The 20587-nt window shown below is 44.1% G+C and overlaps 1 protein-coding gene and 1 pseudogene across 1 annotated transcript in view; one reads left to right on the forward strand and one right to left on the reverse strand.

The window, feature by feature from the left end:
* LOC107290500 overlaps window positions 1–20587 on the reverse strand; it is a 177079-nt pseudogene that overhangs the window by 103264 nt on the left and 53228 nt on the right.
* LOC107290506 overlaps window positions 2936–20587 on the forward strand; it is a 154755-nt gene continuing 137103 nt past the window's right edge. Inside the window, 2 exon segments of the mRNA XM_029284759.1 lie at window positions 2936–3257; window positions 13899–14731. Coding sequence (XP_029140592.1) covers window positions 3068–3257; window positions 13899–14731 — 1023 coding nt within the window. The 5' untranslated portion in view covers window positions 2936–3067.

Consider the following 20587-nt stretch of genomic DNA (forward strand, 5'->3'; position numbering starts at 1 on the left):
CCTTGGCCACACCCACCTAATCTGCCATGACCACCACAGCCACGTCCACCCAGTGGGCTACGCCCATCTGGCACCTGGCGATAAATAAGTGGGTTTTGGGTTGCAGTTTGGGCACTCAGTCTCTAAAAGGTTGGCCATCAGTGACCTAAAACTTTGGAATCTTACCAAGCAGAGCCATTCAACTTAGTGCATTCCTTTGGGAATTTTTGCGTAATGGGCTAGACCTTACAAATCCTCCTTGACCCTGTTCGGTTCTTTGTTTTCCTTGTTCAGGAGGGTCTGGTGTCCTTCGAGGAGGTGGCTGTGTATTTCTCCAAGGAGGAGTGGTCTCAGCTGGATTCTGACCAAAAAGCGCTCCATTGGGAAGTCATGCTGGAAAATTATAGGAATGTGGCCTCTCTGGGTAAGCAAGTTTGCTATTCGCCCGTCAGAGAGTTTAGTAATTAAATGCCATCCACTGTTTCTTATTAGAAGGTCTCCGTCCATCCAACCCTCCCCCCTACACACATCTATGTATCTATTAACTGCTCTTTGTGGTTTAAAGTTTTTCCATCTGTAATGATGGCATTTGAAAGTCCTAATGGTATCAGAGGGATCTGGCTATTAGAGAATTGGGCTCTCTGATGGGCCAGATTCTCAAGTAATGGGACCTTCCACTCAGGGGATTCTTCCTACCCCCACCCCCAATTTTCTCCAAGGCTTCCTTTTGTAAGTTCTGCCCAGAAAATGCAGGGACATCTGAGGATGAATGAACATACCCCGTCTGAGTGCTATTTTTCTCAGTGCAGGGCTCCCTCCTTGAAATGAGTTCCCAGGTTCAAATCCACCAGCATGTCCAGACTGAAATTAAACCAATGGGTTCCCCATCATCAAGCCCATTATTATGCTTGCTTCCTTGGAACTGAATCTAGAGCAGTAGACCGGATGGTGCCCCACCACAAAAGTCTAAATCAGAGGTCCCCAACTTTTCTGGGTTGGCGGCCTGGAGGGAAAGGGAGGGGCAGGTACCTTTGCGCAGTCATGCGCACATGTGAATGGGGCCGCGCACATGCACAACGCTCACAGTGACACTAAGGCCTGTGCAATATTTTAACAGCGATATTAGTGCTCGTGTGACACGGCGACGCTAAGGCCTGTGTGATGTTTGCAGTGATGTTAGCACCCACATGATGCTCGTGGCAGCACTAGCAGCCACTCAACGCTCATGGTGATGCTAGCAGGAGTGCGAGGGTGAGTTTGCATGCACACACACATGCACAATGGCTAGCCACTCACGCGGTCCGGTTGTGGGCCGCGGACCACAGGTTGGGGACTCCTGGTCTAAATAATCTTAATAAAGGAGAATATTTGTAGCTCATGGTTGAAATGAGGGATCCTTGGTGCTTTCTGAGCTTGGTTGTTTTCTTGCAGATGTCTCATTACCCAATCTGGGTAACATCATCAGTGCCAGTAAGGAGTGAGAACAAACCCTACTCCTTACTAGCATTGATGATGTTATCTGTTTTTGGGTAATGAAACGTCTGCAAATAAACAACCAAGCTCAGAGAGCAGAACCCCTCAGGTTTTTCATTCTTCAGCATGGGGGACAAGTGAGACCCCAACCTCAGATCTTATATCAACCCAATTGTAAGGAGCTGCCTCAGCTAAGCCACCCAAGAAAGCAGAACTCTTGAAACAGGCATTGTCTCAAAAGGAACTTTTATTAGGCGCTCGTGATAGCAGGGAAAACAAGGCGAGGTCTGAGGAAAAACCCGTGGAAGCGATATAATAAAAGCATTATTCAATACTCCTCCCCCCAGAGTCCCAGTGTTCATTTGAATTCCAGTCAATCCACAAGTGGAATAGTGTTTTGATCACTGGGTTCCTTGGCACATTCTTTCAAGGTCTCTCTCGCTTTCGTTTCCTTCTGGCTCCAAGCGCAACCATCTCTCAGATAAGGGTGATGCATTCCATCCCCTGGGGGACGGGCACCATAGCCGGACAGTGCAAAGTATCCCCAAGACATCCCCCATCCCAACAGAATGGCAGGACACAAAGAAAAGTTACAGATTCAGGAATAGGCATAAGGAAACAATAATATTATTTGGGGACCTGACACCAGTACCAGGCATCGCCCCATGTTTTGAACATACCCTGATAGACACAGGCAGAAGAATCACAAAAAGAGCTAAAAGGAAGATGATTTGGGAGGGTGGGGACTTAATTTTGGTTAATGTTCAAATAAGGGATGCAACAATGGGGGGGGGCTTGATCCTGTTTGCACCTCACTTTATGTCAATTTTTCTTTTTTTTCTTTTTTTTTTCTTTTTTTCTGCTCCAATCAGGTGATGAATGGGAGATGATGGTCCAAGAAGTGGCAGCACCATTGCCAAAAGGCAGAATGAAAGAGGCAGAGACATTTTTTGGAAAGCAAAGTTCTGAGGAAAAATTATTAAAGGGGGAGCTAGAGAAATGCTCTCCTTTACCACATGTAGCTGTCAGTGACTTCTCGGGCAAAGATGATCGGTCAGAAAAAGAGGGTTGCCCACAGTGTGGAAAAATACCCGCAGACGAATCAGGATTATATGACTGTTGCAGAAGCCACACGATAGAGAAAAAAAATGTACGTGGAAAACGTTTCCGAAGGACGTTCTCGGTTACTTTACCTCAGAGAATACAAGGAGAGAAACCATTTAAATGTCTGGATTGTGGAAAAAGCTTCAGAGACTCAAATTATCTTACTTCCCATAAAAGGATCCACACAGGAGAAAAACCATACAAATGCTGGCAATGCGGAAAGAGTTACCGTTTTCCACAAAGCCTCACTTCCCATTATAGGATTCACACAGGCGAGAAACCATATGAATGTCCCAAGTGTGGAAAGGCCTTTAGACTAAGATGTCAATATATTGTACATAACCAAAACCACACTGGAGAGAAACCATATAAATGTACGGAGTGTGGAAAATGCTTCACTAATTCAAGTTCCCTCACTTCCCATAAAAGAATCCACACCGGAGAAAAACCATATAAATGCCCGGAGTGTGGAAAGAGCTTCAGAGCTTCAAGTTCTCTTACTGGTCACAAAATGATCCACACCGGGGAGAAACCCTACAAATGCAAGAACTGTGGAAAAAGCTTCAGACGAAAATATCAATGTGTTGTACATAACAGAATCCACACTGGGGAGAAACCGTATAAATGCTCGGAGTGTGGAAGATGTTTCACTATGTCAAGTTCCCTCACTACCCATCAAAGGAGCCACACTGGGGAAAATCGTACATTTGTCTGGAGTGTGGAAAGGAGTGAACTCAATGTCAGTCCCTTTATGAGCACAGAAAAGAACCATATAAACAAATTATCATAAATTTGGGACTTTTGAGCTATTTATTACTGTGGAGAAATGAAATGTTAGGGAATGAAGGGAAGATAAGAAGGAATGACGATTTTGAAGAGAGTGAAAAAAAATAACTACAATTGGTTTTTTTGAATAATGTTGAGCATTTGTCCATACAGAGCCCCGAATATACTCTTTCTTGGAAGACCCACTCTGGAAACCTTCGCTTTTTGCATCTCTCAGTTTATTGGCCACTAGAAGCACTTAACATAGTTACATAACAATGACTCTGGGTTTTGACTTTGCTCTTTTTGCTCCTTAATTTACATCTTCATCACTGAACATTAATTACAAGGGTGATCAACACTTTCATTTCTGCAATAGTGGTGAATATCTGTAGCTCGGGTGTAGGATGAGGGTGAAGGTTTGTTTTCTGATCTTGTACGTTGGTTTCCGAACATTTCGTTACCTGGCTAAGTAACATCTTCAGCGGAGTTTAGGGGATGTCAGGTTTTAAGTGTTTATAGGGCGGTGGAGGGGTGCCAAGAGAGGGTCAGAGAAGAGCAACTAAGATGATCAAAGATCTGGAGACTAAAACATGAAGAACGGCTGCAGGACTTGGGTTTGGTTAGTCTAAAGAAATGAAGAAATAATAATAATAAAGTTGGAAGGGACCTTGGAGGTCATCTAGTCCAACCCCCTGCTCAGGCAGGAAACCCTATACCATTTCAGACAAATAGCTGTCCAGTCTCTTCTTAAAAACTTACAGTGTTGGAGCATTCACCGCTTCCGGAGGCAGGTTGTTCCACTGGTTAATTGTTCTAACTGTCAGGAAATTTCTCCTTAGTTCTAGGTTGCTTCTCTCCTTGATTAGGTTCCATCCGTTGCTTCTTGTCCTGCCTTCAGGCGCTTTGGAGAATAGCTTGACTCCCTCCTCTTTGTGGCAGCCCCTGAGATATTGGAACCCTGCTATCATGTCCCCCCTCGTCCTTCTCTTCGTTAAACTAGACATACCCAATTCCAGCAACCTCAAGCATCTAGAACAGTATTCTTCAACTTTTGTAAGAGATAAGTGGACCATTTCCTTGAAATCCTCAGGGTGGCTGATGCAAAGACTGATGCAAAGAATGAGTTAAGCAGCTCTGCTTTCTCCCTGTTACTTCCTTGCCACCTTTCATTCTCTTTTCTGTAGTCTTGCATGCTTGACAAAAGCCGCTGTCTCCTTTGTTGCAGAAAAAGGCAGCGAAACCCCACTTCTACCATGCTGCACCTCTATTGCGCAATCGTCCTTGGCTTAGCTCAGGGGTAGGCAACCTTAGCTCTTTTATGACTCGTAGACTTCAACTCCCAGCTGACTCAGGAATTCTGGGAGTTGAAGTCCACGAGTCATAAAAGAGCCAAGGTTGCCTACCCCTGGCTTAGCCAAACCTAGCGCTGCTGTGGAAGACGGGATCCTCCACTAGGAAATGGCCCACCTGTCAACGCTGCCAACATTGGACGTCCCTGCTTTGACAAGAGATGAAAATGCAGCCATTTTCTCTTTCACTTTAACCTGCTTTCTTGCTTTTAGAATTAGTTGCTGGAGGATAGGGGGGATTGGGATGCGAGCTCAGTTAGCCATAATAATAACTCTGCCGTGGGAACCCAAGGACAAGCTGGGTTCTGAGCTGATAACATTTTGGCGGGCTGGAACGCGCTTTAAACTAATGGGGGAATGTGCTCTATGACTGTTTATTGGGGGTGGGAATTGTACTTTGCTACTTTGTATCCAGGGGAAGGGAATTTAGTTTTTGGATTCAACTATGTAGTGTCTATACTTTGTTTCCCGAATAAAAGATTCTTTAAGGAAAATCACGCTTCAAAGTTCTTTTGAGGGTTTCATCTATCGGAACCATGACACCACCCACCGGGGCAGTTGGTTGGTTCAGTTGCCTGTCCTGCAGGAGGCTGGAGGTGTGCGGGGTCGGAAGCGGGAACGCATAAAATGTGTAAGGGGATCTAATCACACGTGAAGAGTAGTGGTGTATTTTAATAACAACATTCATCTTCATGACCTCAAAAGGTATATGCATATATCCAGAATTTTCTAGTAATTTTTCTTCTCTGAGATCACACCTGGCCTTTGAGGATAGCAAACTCCTACCTGAGGGGGTGTGTGATGCTTTCTGAGCTTGGTTGTTTTCTTGCAGACATTTCATTAGTCAAACTAGGTAACATTATCAGTAATGAAGTCAAATCTACGAGTCCCAGGATGATGTTGTAGGATCCAATCTGAGTCGGTCACCGGGACCTGAAGTTTTCTCTTCCGAGCTTTCAGATTCATACTGGAGCTGATCTTCGTGGAACTTTTCTCTAGCCAAAGAAGTCCCCTGAAGATGGGCTAGTACAACTCTGAAAGCTTGGAAGAAAGAAACTCTGGTAATAGTAATAGTAGTAAAGTTGGAAGGGACCTTGGAGGTCATCTAGTCCAACCTCCTGCTCAAGCAGGAAACTCTATACCATTTCGGACAAATGGCTGTCCAGTCTCTTCTTAAAAACTTCCAGTGTTGGAGCGTTCACCGCTTCTGGAGGCAGGTTGTTCCACTGGTTAATTGTTCTATGTCAGGAAGTTTCTCCTTAGTTCTAGGTTCTTCTCTCCTTGATTAGTTTCCATCCATTACTTCTGGTCCTGCCTTCAGTGACCAACTCAGATTGGATCCTGCAACATCATCAATGCTAATATTGATCTAGCATTGAACTAGCACTGATGATGTTAGCTAGTTAAGGGTAATGAAATGTCTGCAAGAAAACAAGCAAGCTTAGAGAGTGTCAGGGAGCCCTCATTGCAACCCTGAGCTAGAAATATTCTCCTTTATTGAAATCCCAAAGGATTCAACAGTTCCAAGAAGGCTCCGTGCCCATTTGGACTACATTTGACGACACAGATAAACCTCCAAGTGGCCTCAACGACTCTCTAAAAGAAAGCAAATATCCAGCTGTCTGCAAGGAGTATAAATCCTTCCATTCCCCACCATTAAGCCAGAGCTGAAGAAGCTTCTTGGAAGAGAAGTGAAAGGTCTTCAAGGAAAAACAAGAAAGTCCAGTTGCCTCATGAAAAAGCATGTTTGGGACAATTATGACCTGGATGTCTGAGAATCACCAGTCCTTTTATTGAAACTCCTACCTTTCAAACACTAGTTCTGTTCTGAAGATCTAAATTTGATTTTCAAGCAATATGAACAGCAACACGTTAAGTAGTCATTATACATTTACAGCCTAGTAATTTTAATGATTTTCCTTATCCGCATATTTCGTCCCGTCGTAACAGCCTGTATATATAAAAAAGCAGGGCTACAAGACGCCTTTGGAGAGGACATGACAGCCTCTCACAGAAAACGCAGCCTTTCTCCTCTCTTTACCTTGAGCACCTGCGTTGCACAAGGCATCCACCAGGGGGCTCCCTCTGCCAAGGAACCATTGGGCGGCTAGAGGGCGAAGGCCATACTTAGCTTTCCAGAGGAGGAGGAGAGAAGGGAATGACATCACAGAGCTTTGCCTCTCTAGGACGCTGCACTCTCTCTCCATCACCCTCTGAGCTTTGCTGCAGGTAAAAGAAAAAAAAAAAGGCTGGGGGAATGTCTTGCAGGGGAGGCAGCCAGATGTGACCCTAAGGGAGGAGGGGGGGGTCTCTCTTCCCATGCAAAGGGAGGCGGAGGGTCCTCATCCTGGAGGAGGGAGGGACACATGCCAAGTCCTCATCCAAGTTCAGTTCTCCGAGTCCCAAGGGTGGGAGAGACCAAATCCCATGTTCCCCTGCTGCCCCCCCCCTTTCCATGCACACAACAGGCGCGCGGGTGGGGGGGGGGAAGCAGAGGACCAGACCAACCTTGTTGCCCCCTCCTCGACGGAACTCAGGATTCCCAGGAAAGAGGTGGGGACTGGGGAAGTCCTTCCCGCCTGGTTTTCTGGGAACAGCTGGGGGGGGGGAAGGCGGGAGAAGAAGGAAGATCTCAAGCAAGAGATAAGAAAAGCCTTGCAAGACAGGAGATGCCCCAGATGGGTCCGGATTCGCACTAGGTGCTGGATGAGGCTCAAAAGAGAGCCAAATCCTTCACAATGGAACCTGTCTTGGGAGGGGGAGTGAAGCAGGACAGTATCTCCAGACCCTGTTTTGGGGGGGGGGAACGTGGCTCCTACCGTTGACTGACCCTTTTGGGCTTCAGGGCATGTTGTGTGGACATACCTGCCTGTAAGAGTCTGGCTTGGGGCTCCAAAAGTCAGTCTTGAACAAGGGTAATGGAGCATCCTAAGCCAGGGTCATGTTCTTGCATTTCTTTTGAGGTGAACAGATATTTTCTGGTTGGCTAATTTGGAATTTTAACATGTTGTGTGAACCCTGCTTGGAGGTGAATGTAGGTTAATTTTTTAAAAAGCAAGACCTTCCTTGTGAAAAAAAAAATAGAAAATGCTCCAAATACATTAATTCAGCATGAATAGAATAAAATAGAATAGAATAGAATAGAATAGAATAATAGAGTTGGAAGGGACCTTGGAGGTCTTCTAGTCCAACCCCTTTCTCAGGCAGGAAACCCTATACCATTTCAGACAAATGATTGTCCAGTCTCTTCTTAAAAACTTCCATTGTTGATGCATTCACAACTTCTGGAGGCAAGTCGTTCCATTGATTAATTGTTCTGTCAGGAAATTTCTCCTTAGTTCTAGGTTGTTTCTCTCCTTGATTAGATTAAGGTTGGATTAGAAGACCTTCAGGGTCCCTTCCAACTCTATTATTTGGTTTTGTTCTGAATTTATTTTCTTTTCCATCTTAGAGACACAAATGGAAGCCATTTGTACTCATCATGTATACATAAAATGATCTCTTGGCTAAAGAGGGCTGAACGTCTATCACCACAGCTGCAGCAAGAGAAACAGTCCTTTGAATGAAAAGTTTCCTGGAGATTCACATAAGAGTCCTTGGACCCATTTGGCGTTGCGTTACAGGGCAGAGAAAGAATGGAGACCCAACCTTTAGCAAGTGAGGGAACTGGAAAAGGCCTTTCAACTGTTCAGCCTGGGTGCTGTGAGGAGACCTGGGCAAGAACTGGGCAGAAGATCCTGGAAGAAGACACCATCATCCCTTCAGAAGTTCAGTCCTGGAACTTCAGGAGTGTCCGATATCAGGCTTCTGAGGATCCCCGAGGACTTTGCAGCCGACTCCATGACTTTTGTAATCGATGGTTCAAAGCAGAAAAGCACACCAAAGCCCAGATGCTGGACCTGGTTGTTCTGGAGCAGTTTCTGGCCCTTCTGCCTGTTAAGATGGAGAAGTGGGTGCGGGAGTGTGGAGCAGAGACCAGCTCCCAGGCGGTGGCCCTGGTGGAAGGCCTTCTCCTGAGCCAAGCAGGGGAGCAGAAGGAGCAGGTGAGAGACCTTCATCTTGGGAGCCCAGAAGGGGTTGACTGGAATAAAGAATGTGGTTGAATTTTTCACCTCTCCCTTTCATAAGCCCAAAAATGGTTTTTTTCACAAGGCAACTGGACTTTCTTGTTTTTCTTTGAAGACATTTCGCTTCTCATCCAAGAAGCTTCTTCAGCTCTGACAGGATGGTGGAGAATGGAAGGATTTATACTCCTTGCAGACAGCTGGTCGTTTGCATTCTTTTAGAGTCATTGAGGCCACTTGGAGGTTTATCTGTGTTCTCAGGGTCACCTGAGTGGTACAAATGGGTGTGGAGTGTTCTTGGAACTGCTGAAAGGACTGTGTATTACACTGGAGATAGATGATGTTGAACAGCCCTCTCTCAATAGAGGGGAGGGATACGACATCATCTATCTCCAGTCTACAACATAGTCCTTTCAGCAGTTCCAAGAAGGGCCTACACCCATTTGCACTACTCAGGTGACCTTGAGGACACAGACAGATCTCCAGGTGGCCTCAGTGTCTCCAAAAGAATGCAAATGATCAGCTGTCTGCAAGGAATATAAATCCTTCCATTCCCCACCAACCAATTAGAGCTGAAGCATCTTCTTGGATGAGAAGCAAAACGTCTTCAAAGAGAAAAAAGAAAGTCCAGTTGCCTCTTGAAAAAGCACTTTTGGGACAACCATGACCTGGATGACTGAGAATGTCCATAGACATCTCCCTACCAGGTTTCTGGAAGTCATAATATGTGGAGATGTTTCATTAATTCTTGTAGGATATTGTTTCATTACCTGTTTTAAAAAATTGATGACAGACATTCCTTTTTTACTTTCCAGCCTCACTGATGAACCTTGGAGGCTTTCAAGAATCCACTTTGTGTTTTGTGTTGTCCACTAATTGTTCTTTTCTCCTGTCTCCTATTTCAAGTCCTTCACAATGGACATCAAAGATCCTGAGGGAAGCAGGAATCCATCAAATTCTCCTCAGGAGTTGTTTTTGAGGAGTATTTCTCTGGAAGATCCAGGTCTGGACACCTTGGGAGGTAATCAAAGGTCCTCAATTCTCCAGAAAGTGCCACATTCTCTCCTCTTCTGTAAAATTCTCTTCCTATATTATTAACTAGCTGTACCCAGCCACACGTTGCTGTGGCTCATTCTGGTTAAATGGAAAAGAAAGAAAAGACAAAGCGCACGTTTGTAATATATCATGTTTTTACCTGTCACAGGTGTGACATCTATATAATAGTAGGTATATAAAAACACGCACGTATTCGAATGCAACGTTGTGTCAAAATTTCAAAGCAATCGGTGAAGAACTTTCGGAGATTTAAGATTTTGAACAAAAGAACATTTACATTTTTATTTATATAGATTATGCTTTTTACAATTCTGTTTTTCCTCACAGGGAAGACTCCAGTGGAGTTGTCTGCTCTTTATGATGCAGCCCAAACAGTGGTCAAACCACCAACTGAAGTAAGAGGAACAAATTTACTTATTAGATTCAAATTCTCTCTGCCATTCAATGGTACACAGTGCACTCTCTCCTTCCATTCTCTAGAAAAAGTTCAGAGAAGAGCAACAAAGATGATTAGAGGTTTGGAGGCTAAACTGTACAATGGATAGTTGTGGAAACTAGATATGTCTAGTCTAGCAAAGAAGAAGCCTGGGTTGCCATGACAGCAGTTTCCCAATACTTGAGGGCAGTCACAGCGAAATGGGGATCAAGCCGTTCTCCAAAGCAACTGAGAGCAAGACAAAAAGTAATGAATGGAAAATAGTAGAGAAGATAGTAGAGAAGCAACCTAGAACTAAGGAATTTCCTGACGTTGAGAATAATTAACCTGTGGAACAGCTTGCCTCCAGAAGCTGTGGATGCTCCATCACTGAAGGTTTTGAAGAAGAGATTAGACAAAAATTTGTCCAGAATGGTATAGGGTCTCCTGCTTGAGCAGAAGGTTGGAGAGGACCTCCAAGACCCATTCCATCTCTGATACTCTATGATTCTATAATTTTTTCTTGTTCTGGCTTGGATATTTTTGTATTCCTGAGCAACATGGTATTGGGAATAGAAGATTCAAGTTGCTCTTAGTCAGCTTAGCCCCCTCTGAAGCGTATTGTTGGGATACAATGGTTTGTAATTTTTATCTTGAGATTCATATTAAGAAATCGTTTTTTAAAAACAGTACTTAACTCCCCCCTCTTCTAGATACCTTTCCTACTATTAGTTTACACACACTATTTAAAGAGTCCTTCAAGAAATAGGAATATCACAATGGCAGCAAGTGCTAAACTGCACCTATTCTTTTTGTAATTCTTTGACTTGTGCAAGATTGTTAACAAATGCATAAATATTCATATAGCGCAATACCATGTTTAAAAAGCTTTGTCATACATAAACACATCAGATTAAAAGTTTAGGCAGAAGATTAAAATCTAGTGAAGGTAGCCAGATAGTAAAGTCTCTTAAATAAAAATTGCCATGCATGTAATCAAAGCACTTTTGGCTTGCAAAGTAATCTCTAATCCTCTCATTTGTGTCTGGATTTGAAGGCCAAACTATCTTGCTTTGTAAAATTTCCTTCAATCCCAGGAAATTTTCTCTACTTTCTCATCTTCAATTCAGCCAATGAATTGATGATAGATGAGATGATTGATTGATTGATTGATTGATTGATTGATATAGGAAGATAGATGAAAGAGAGATGAGAGAGTGATGAGAGAGAGAGAGAGAGAGAGAGAGAGAGAGAGAGAGAGAGAGAGAGAGAGAGAGATGATAGAGATGACAGATGAGTGATGATAGACAGATGGACAGATATAGATAAATGATAGATAGATAGATGGATGGATGGATGGATGGATGGATGGATGGATGGATAGATAGATAAGGAAACTAGGATTACTTTCATTGAATTGCACTGACAGTCTTGCCACATCAATCATCGATTAAACTTCCCTGAACTATTTCTTCACTCAAAGGCTTTTGATCTAGTTTTATCACCTAAACCTTGGAATCCTACCAAGCAGAGCCGTTCAACTTAGTGCATGTCTTTCCTTTGGGAATAACTTAGTGCATGTCTTTCCTTTGGGAATTTGTACGTAATGGGAGAGACGTTACAAATCCTCCTTGACCCTGTTCGGTTCTTTGTTTTCCTTGTTCAGGAGGGTCTGGTGTCCTTCGAGGAGGTGGCTGTGTATTTCTCCAAGGAGGAGTGGTCTCAGCTGGATTCTGACCAAAAAGCGCTCCATTGGGAAGTCATGCTGGAAAATTATAGGAATGTGGCCTCTCTGGGTAAGCAAGTTTGCTACTCGCCCGTCAGAGAGTTTAGTAATTAAATGCCATCCGCTGTTTCTTATTAAAAGGTCTCCAAAGAGATATCATCTCTTGGGAAGAAGCAGGAAGAGATCTAGCCTTTTTCTACTCCAAGGAAGGAAGTTTATCAGTCTGTCTGTCTGTCCGTCTCTCTGGCCACACACCTATCATCTATCTATCTATCTATCTATCTATCTATCTATCTATCTATCTATCTATCTATCTATCATCCATCTAGCTAGCCGGCCAGCCGACCAGCCAGCCTGTCAGCCCGCCAGCCCTCTCTCTCTCTCTCTCTCTCTCTCTCTCTCTCTCTCTCTCTCTCTCTCTCCATCCATCCATCCATCCATCTATCTATCTATCATCTATCTATCTATCTATCTATCTATCTATCTATCATCTATCTATCATCTATGTATATACATATATCATACAGATTTAATACATATACTAAGCAAACATTTTAGTGCATAAAAATATTGAATATCTATCTACGAGTGCAATTTGGAAATAAACCTCTGTTTGGTTATCAATGACAGACGCTCACAGATACAGAACTTTTATTACACACATTAGAAAACTACAACATTACATTCCTTTTTGACATCATCGCTATTCAAATTGAGGCACTTGTCATAATGTCTTACAAGGTTTGAAATTCCTTAATAGTAGTCGCTCGGCGCCAAATCTGGGCTATGGGGGCGGTGATCAAAAACATCCCAATGGAACTGCTTGAAAAGTTCTTGGGTGCGTCTAGCAGTGTACGGCTGAATATTATCATGAACCAACACCATACCGGAAGTTAGCATGCTCCGATGCTTGTTATAAATGGTTCATCTGATTTTTCGTAACGTTTCACAACAGACATCTAAATTGATGGTCGAACCATGCTCCTTGAACTTCACTAGCAGTACCCCTTTGGCATCTTCACATTTCGTGGGATTTTCTATGGCACCACTTCCGGTCTGGTGTTGGTTCACGATAATGCTTGCCCCCACACCGCTAGATGCACCCCTGGTCTAAATGATCTTAATAAAGGAGAATATTTGTACCTCATGGTTGAAATGAGGGATTATTGGTGTTTTCTGAGCTTGGTTATATTCTTGCAGACGTTTCATTACCCAAACTGAGTAACATCATCAGGGCCAGTAAGGAGTAAGAACAAACCCTACTCCTTACTAGCACTGATGATGTTATCTAGTTTGGATAATGAAACAACTGCAAGAAAACAAGCACGTTTAGAGAGCAGAACCCCTCAGGTTTTTCATTCTGTAACATGGGGGACAAGAGAGACCCCAACATCAGATCTTATATCAACCCGATACCAGGCATAGCCCCATGTTTTGAACATGCCCTGATAGACACAGGCAGAAGAATCACAAAAAGAGCTAAAAGGAAGACGACCTGAGAGTGTAGGAGCTTAATTTTGGCTAATGTTCAAATAAGAGATGCAAAAATGAGGGGGCTTGATCCTGTTTGTGCCTCACATTATGTACACTTTTTTTTCTGCTCCAATCAGGTGATGAATGGGCGATGATGGGTTCTGGCCAAAAAGCAGCAGCACCGTTGCCAAAAGGCAGAATGAAAGACACAGAGACATTTTTTGGAAAGCAAAGTCATGAGGAAAAACAATTAAAGGGGGAGCTAGAGAAATGCTCTACTTTACCACATGTAGCTGTCGCACATGTAGCTGTCGGTGACTTCTCAGGCAAAGATGCTCAGCCAGAAAAAGAGGCTTGGCCACAGTGTGGAAAAATACCCACAGATGAATTATGTGACTGTTGCAGAAGCCACACGGTAGAAAAACAAAATGAACGTGGAAAACGTTTCCGAAGGACCTTCTCGGCTACTTTGCGTCAGAGAATACAAGGAGAGAAACCATATAAATGCCTGGATTGCGGAAAAAGCTTCAGAGACTCAAGTTATCTTACTTCCCATAAAAGGATCCACACAGGAGAAAAACCGTATGAATGTAAGGAATGCGGAAAGAGCTTCCGTTTTGCACAAAGCCTCACTTCCCATAATAGGATTCACACAGGCGAGAAACCATATGAATGTCCCAAGTGTGGAAAGACTTTCAGTCAAAAATATCAGTATACTGTACATAACCGAAACCACACTGGAGAGAAACCATATAAATGTACGGAGTGTGGAAAACGCTTTACTAATTCAAGTTGCCTCACTTCCCATAAAAGAATCCACACAGGGGAAAAACCATATAAATGCCCGGAGTGTGGAAAGAGCTTCAGAGCATCAAGTTCTCTTACTGCTCACAAAATGATCCACACCGGGGAGAAACCCTACAAATGCAAGAACTGTGCAAAAAGCTTCAGACAAAAATGTCAATATATTGTACATAACAGAATCCACACCGGGGAGAAACCGTATAAATGCTTGGAGTGCGGAAAAAGTTTCCGTTCGGCAAAACATCTCCCTTCCCATAAAAGGATCCACACTGGTGAGAAACCGTATTCGTGCAAGGAATGTGGGAAGAGCTTCAGTGAAAAACATCATTTTACTGAACATAACAGAATCCACACTGGGGAGAAACCGTATAAATGCTTGGAGTGTGGAAGATGTTTCACTGTGTCAAGTTCTCTCACTTCCCATCAAAGGATCCACACTGGGAAAAAATCATACATCTGCCTCGTGTGTGGAAAGGGGTTTACTCAACATCAGTCCCTTTATGAGCACAGAAAAATTCACTTGAGGGGAACACATAAAAAGAAACAGAGTAGAACCGTATAAACAAATTGTCAAATATTTGGGACTTTTGAGCTATTCATTATTGTGGAGAAATGAAATGTTAGGGAATGAATGGAAGATAAGAAGGAACAACGATTCTGAGAGAGTGGAGAAAAATAACTACAATTGGTTTTTTTTTTATATAATATTGAGCATTTGTCCATACAGAGCCCCGAATATAATCTTTCTTGGAAGATCCACTTTGGAACTCTTTGCTTTTTGCATCTGTCCATTTATTGGCCATTAGAAGCACTTAACATAGTTACATAACAATGACTCTGGCCTTTGACTTTGCTCTTTTTGCTCCTTAATTTACATCTCCATCACTGAACATTAATTACAAAGACTGTCAACACTTTCAGTTCTGCAATAGTGGCGAATATCTGTAGCTCAGATATAAGATGAGGATGAAGATTCGTTCTCCGAACATTTCATTACCAGACTAGGTAACATCTTCAGCAGAGTTTAGGGGATGTCAGGGTTAAGTGTGCTTGTTTATAAGGGCTTCAGGAGTGGGTGTGTCAAGAGAGGGTCTTGTGATGGGTCAGCCTCTCATCAGTGAGAGGCTTGTGATGGGGAGCAATTCCATCAACAGGCACGTTGACCTACACCCAGCCTATGAACTCCTCAGAATCCAAATCCACCACAGCCAACAGGAGAGAGTACCGAACCTCAACCAACCCATGTAAGCCCCCCAGAAGTTCACCTTCCAATGACCCTGACCTGATGTAACCAGCATCAAATTGCTGGGTGTGCAGCTAACGAGTAGGCTGGCTTGGTCAACAGTGAGAAACTGGTGAAGCGGGCACAGCAGCGCCTGCATTTTCTGCGTCGCATGACAAAAGCACATCTTCCTTCCCCTGTTCTGACCACTTTCTACAGGGGGACGATCGAGAGCATCCTGTCATACAGCATCACAGTCTGGTGTGGAAGCATCACCGCTTCAGACAGGAAGGCGGTGCAGAGAGGTGAGAATGGCTGAAAAGATCATTGGCAGTTCCCTCCCTCCCATCCAGGACATAGTACAGAAGCGTTGCTTGAGCAGAGTCCGCAAGATTATCTGGGACACTACACATCCTCTTCATGACCTGTTTTCCTTGCTACCTTCTTGGAGGAGGGGGCTTCATGGTATCCGTAGCAGAACATCCAGATTCAGCCATAGTTTCATTCCATACGGCATTAATCTTGTGAACTCTCAAGCTTCCTCCTTCCGTTATATATTCAAGATGGACAGTATTTAATATTTATTTGTTACGTATATGTAGGGGTGTGGGTCTATACATATGCTGTATATAGTATGTTTAGGTGTGTGTCATATATGTGTTTCACTTTGAGAGCGGGCAACTAAATTTCATTTTTGATGTGTGTTGTGCCCACAGTAAAAAAAAATGACAATAAAGGTTATCTTATCTTAACCTCCCCATCTCAAAACCCATCACAAGACCCTTTTTTGACACACCCACACCTAAAGCCCTTATAAACAGAAGAACACTGACAATGACATTCCCTAAACTCTGCTGAATATGTTACCTAGCCTGGTAATGAAATGTTCAGAAACCAACCCACAAGCTGAGAGAAAGACCTTCACCTTCACTTTCAGTTCTCTTTTATTTAGTCTTCTGTCTTCCTCAACTCTTGGGATGACAAAAAACACCATGCCAGGTTTAAGCCATGGATGGGCAATTTCAGCTTTGCTGTCATCCTGCAATTTCTTCAATAAAGGTCTCTTTTGGTTTTCATTCTTTTAAGGACTAGTCTCCAGAATTGTTTTTATATAAAGTTTCAGTCTCGTAGCTTCATTCTTCCTTTTTAAATGCACTTTTTACCTATGCAGCACAGGACAGGAATCTGGACAATATTCCAGAGTTACAATGTCCAAGATCAAAGGTTTTCTTCCTTATATCCCCAGTAGTTTTCCCCACCTAATCACAAAAACCATTATTGAATCGGGGTTGGGTTGAAGTCCAGCCACATAGGTCTTTAGGAATTCCATCCAACACATAGATTCTCTGATTTATAAGGGGGTTTGAACCATTAGGGATTGATCCAGTGTAACTTTTTCTCGGAAGAGAAAGTATCTTATGATAAAAGTTGGCTGAGTACTTGGCTCAGCTGGCCATGGGTGCAGAGGAAATCCCTCTCTTTAAAAAGACATCAGAACTGGAGCTGAATACCCCCTCCTGTTTTTCCTACAACTAACAGCCTGTGAATGGTTTACCAAAATTGAAGGACAGGCCAAAAGTCACCCAGCTGATTTCCATGCCTAAGGGCAGAGTTTCCCAACCTTTCGCCATTGGTGGCCTGGAATGGGTGTGAGGGGACGGTTTTGTGGGAGGGGTTAGCCCGTGTTCTTGCGCGTGAACACCTGCAACCTTTGCGGTGATGCTCGCGTGAGTGGATGCACAAGTGGGGCTGCGAATGCTCATGCGAGTGGGGCTGCAAACGCCTGTGACACTCACACAAATGCAGCCGCAAACGCCCATGGCAAGGCTCACACGAGTGGGACCACGAACACCCACAACACACCGAGCAATGGTCGTGTGACAGGCTGTGTGTGAGACCACACCTGGAATACTGCAGCAAGTTTTGGTCATCATATCACAAAAAAGATGTTGAGAGTTTGGAAAAAAATCAGAGAAGAGCAACTAAGATGATCAAAGGCCCGGAAACTAAAACATATAAAGAATGGCTGCAGGACTTGGGTTTGGCTAGTAGTCTAAAGAAAAGAAGAAATAGGGGAGACATGATAGCAGTATTCCAGTATTTGAGGGACTGCCACAAAGAAGAGGGGGTCACATTATTCACCAAAGCACCAGAGGGCAGGACAAGAAACAATGGCTGGAAACGGATCAAAGAGAGGAGCAACCTGGAATTAAGGAGAAACTTCCTGACAGTGAGCACAACTAACCAGTGGAACAGCTTGCCTTCAGAAATTATGGTGCTCCCATCACTGGAGAGTTTTAAGAAGAAGCTAGTTAAGTATTCATCGTACATTGACTGCCTTAAGGAGAAATTTTCTGACAATTTGGGTGGGGGGTTGGGCTAAATGACCTAAAATGTAGCTTTCAACTCTGTTATTCTATGTCTTAGTCTATGTCTCATCCCTTTGTAACAGCCTCTATTTAAAAAAAAAGGAGGGTAAGACGCTTTTGAAGAGGACATGACAGCCTCTCACGGAAAATGCAGCCTTTCTCCTCTTTTTACCTTGAGCACCTGCGTTGCACAAGGCATCCACCAGGGGGCTCCCTCTGCCAAGCGAAGGGAACACAGTGCACTTCACAGCTGGCTTTCCAGAGGAGGAGGAGAGAAGGGAATTACATCACAAAGCTTTGCCTCTCTAGGACCCTGCACTCTCTCTCCATCACCCTCTGAGCTTTGCTGCAGGTAAAAGAAAAAAAAAAGGCTGGGGGAATGTCTTGCAGGGGAGGCAGCCAGATATGGCCCTAAGGGAGGAGAAGGGGGGGGGGTTGCTCTTCCCATGCAAAGGGAGGCGGAGGGTCCTCATCCTGGAGGAGGGAGGGACACATGCCAAGTCCTCATCCAAGTTCAGTCTTCTGAGTCCCAAGAGTGGGAGAGACCAAATCCCATGTTCCCCTGCTGTCCCCCCCCTTTCCATGCACACAACAGACACGTGGGGGGGGGAAGCAGAGGACCAGACCAGCCTTGTTGCCCCCTCCTCGACGGAACTCAGGATTCCCAGGAAAGAGGTGGGGACTGGGGAAGTCCTTCCCGCCTGGTTTTCTGGGAACAGCTGGGGGGGGGGGGTAAGGCGGGAGAAGAAGGAAGATCTCAAGCAAGAGATAAGAAAAGCCTTGGAAGACAGGAGATGCCCCAGATGGGTCCGGATTCCCACTAGGTGCTGGATGAGGCTCAAAGAGAGCCAAATCCTTCACAATGGAACCTGTCTTGGGAGGGGGAGTGAAGCAGGACAGTATCCCCAGACCATGTTGGGGGGGGGGAACGTGGCTCTTACCGTTGACTGACCCATTTGGGCTCAGGGCACATTGTGTGAACCTGTCTGCATGTAAGAGTCTGGCTTGGCTCTCCAAAAGAGTCTTGAACAAGAGCATCTTAAGCCATGGTCATGTTCTTGGAGCATCTTAAGCCAGGGTCATGTTCTTGCATTTCTTTTGAGGTGAACAGAGATTTTATGGTTGGCTAATTTGTTTGGAGTTTTGACATGTTGTGTGAACCCTGCTTGCTTTTTTAAAAAGCAAGACCTTCCTTGTGAAAAAGAAATATATAAAATGCTCCAAATACATTTATTCAGCATTCCAAGAATAGAATAGAATAGAATAGAATAGAATAGAATAGAATAGAGTAGAATAGAGTAGAGTAGAGTAGAGTAGAGTAGAGTAGAGTAGAATAGAGTAGAGTAGAGTAGGGTAGGGTAGGGTAGGGTAGGGTAGGACAGGACAGGACAGAACCTTGGAGCTCTTCTAGTCCAACCCCCTGCTCAGGCAAGAAACCGTATACTATTTCAGAAATATGGTGGTCCAGTCTCTTCTTAAAAACCTCCAGTGTTGGAGCATTCACAACTTCTAGAGGCAAGTCGTTCCATTGATTAATTGTTCTAACCGTCAGGAAATGTCTCCTTAGTTCTAGGTTGCTTCTGTCCTTGATTAGATTAGGGTTAGATTAGAAGATCTCCAAGGTCCCTTCTAACTCTATTATTCGGTTTTGTTCTGAATTTATTTTATTTTCTATCTTAGAGACACAAACTGGAAGGCATTTGTACTCATCATATAATTTTATAGATAAAAGTATCTCTCGACTAAAGAGAGCTGAACGTCTATCACCACAGCTGCAGCAAGAGAAACAGTCCTTTGAATGAAACGTTTCTTGGAGATTCACGTAAGAGTCCTAGGACCCATTTGGCGTTGCATTACAGGACAGAGAAAGAATGGAGACCCAACCTTTAGCAAGTGAGGGAACTGGAAAAGGCCTTTCAGCTGTTCAACCTGGGCGCTGTGAGGAGACCTGGGCAAGAACTGGGCAGAAGATCCTGGAAGAAGACACCATCATCCATTCCAACGTTCAGTCCTGGAACTTCAGGAGCGTCCGATATCAGGCTTCTGAGGATCCCCGAGGACTTTGCAGCCGACTCCATGACTTTTGTAATCGATGGTTCAAAGCAGAAAAGCACACCAAAGCCCAGATGCTGGACCTGGTTGTTCTGGAGCAGTTTCTGGCTCTTCTGCCCCCAGAGATGGAGAACTCGGTGCGAGAGTGTGGAGCAGAGACCAGCTCCCAGGCAGTGGCCCTGGTGGAAGGCCTTCTCCTGAGCCAGGCAGGGGAGCAGAAGGAGCAGGTGAGAGACCTTCACCTTGGGAGCCCTGAAGGGGTTGAGTGGAATAAAAAATGTGGTTGAATTCCTCACCTACCAGAGTCCCAAAGGTGCTTTTTTCACAGGGCAATTGGACTTCCTTGTTGTTGTTTTTTTGAAGATGTTTCATTTCTCATCCAAGAAGATTCTTCAGCTTTGACGGGATGGTGGGGAATCGAAGGATTTATGCTCCTTGCAGACAGCTGGTTGTTTGCATTCTTTTAGAGCCATTGAGGCCACTTGGAGACTTTCAAGAATCCACTTTGTGTTTTGTGATGTCCACTAATTCTTCTTTTCTCCTGTCTCCTATTTCAAGTCCTTCACAGTGGACATCAGAGATCCTGAAGGAAGCAGGAATCCATCAAATTCTCCTCAGGAGTTGTTTTTGAGGAGCATTTCTCCGGAAGATCCAAGTCTGGACACCTTGGGAGGTAATCAAAGGTCCTGCATTTTTGAGAAAGTCCCAAACTCTCTCCTCTTCTGTAAAATGT

Source organism: Protobothrops mucrosquamatus, unplaced genomic scaffold (assembly GCF_001527695.2).
Source record: "Protobothrops mucrosquamatus isolate PMUCROS unplaced genomic scaffold, P.Mucros_1.0 scaffold910, whole genome shotgun sequence".
In the NCBI taxonomy this organism is placed as follows: domain Eukaryota; kingdom Metazoa; phylum Chordata; class Lepidosauria; order Squamata; family Viperidae; genus Protobothrops; species Protobothrops mucrosquamatus.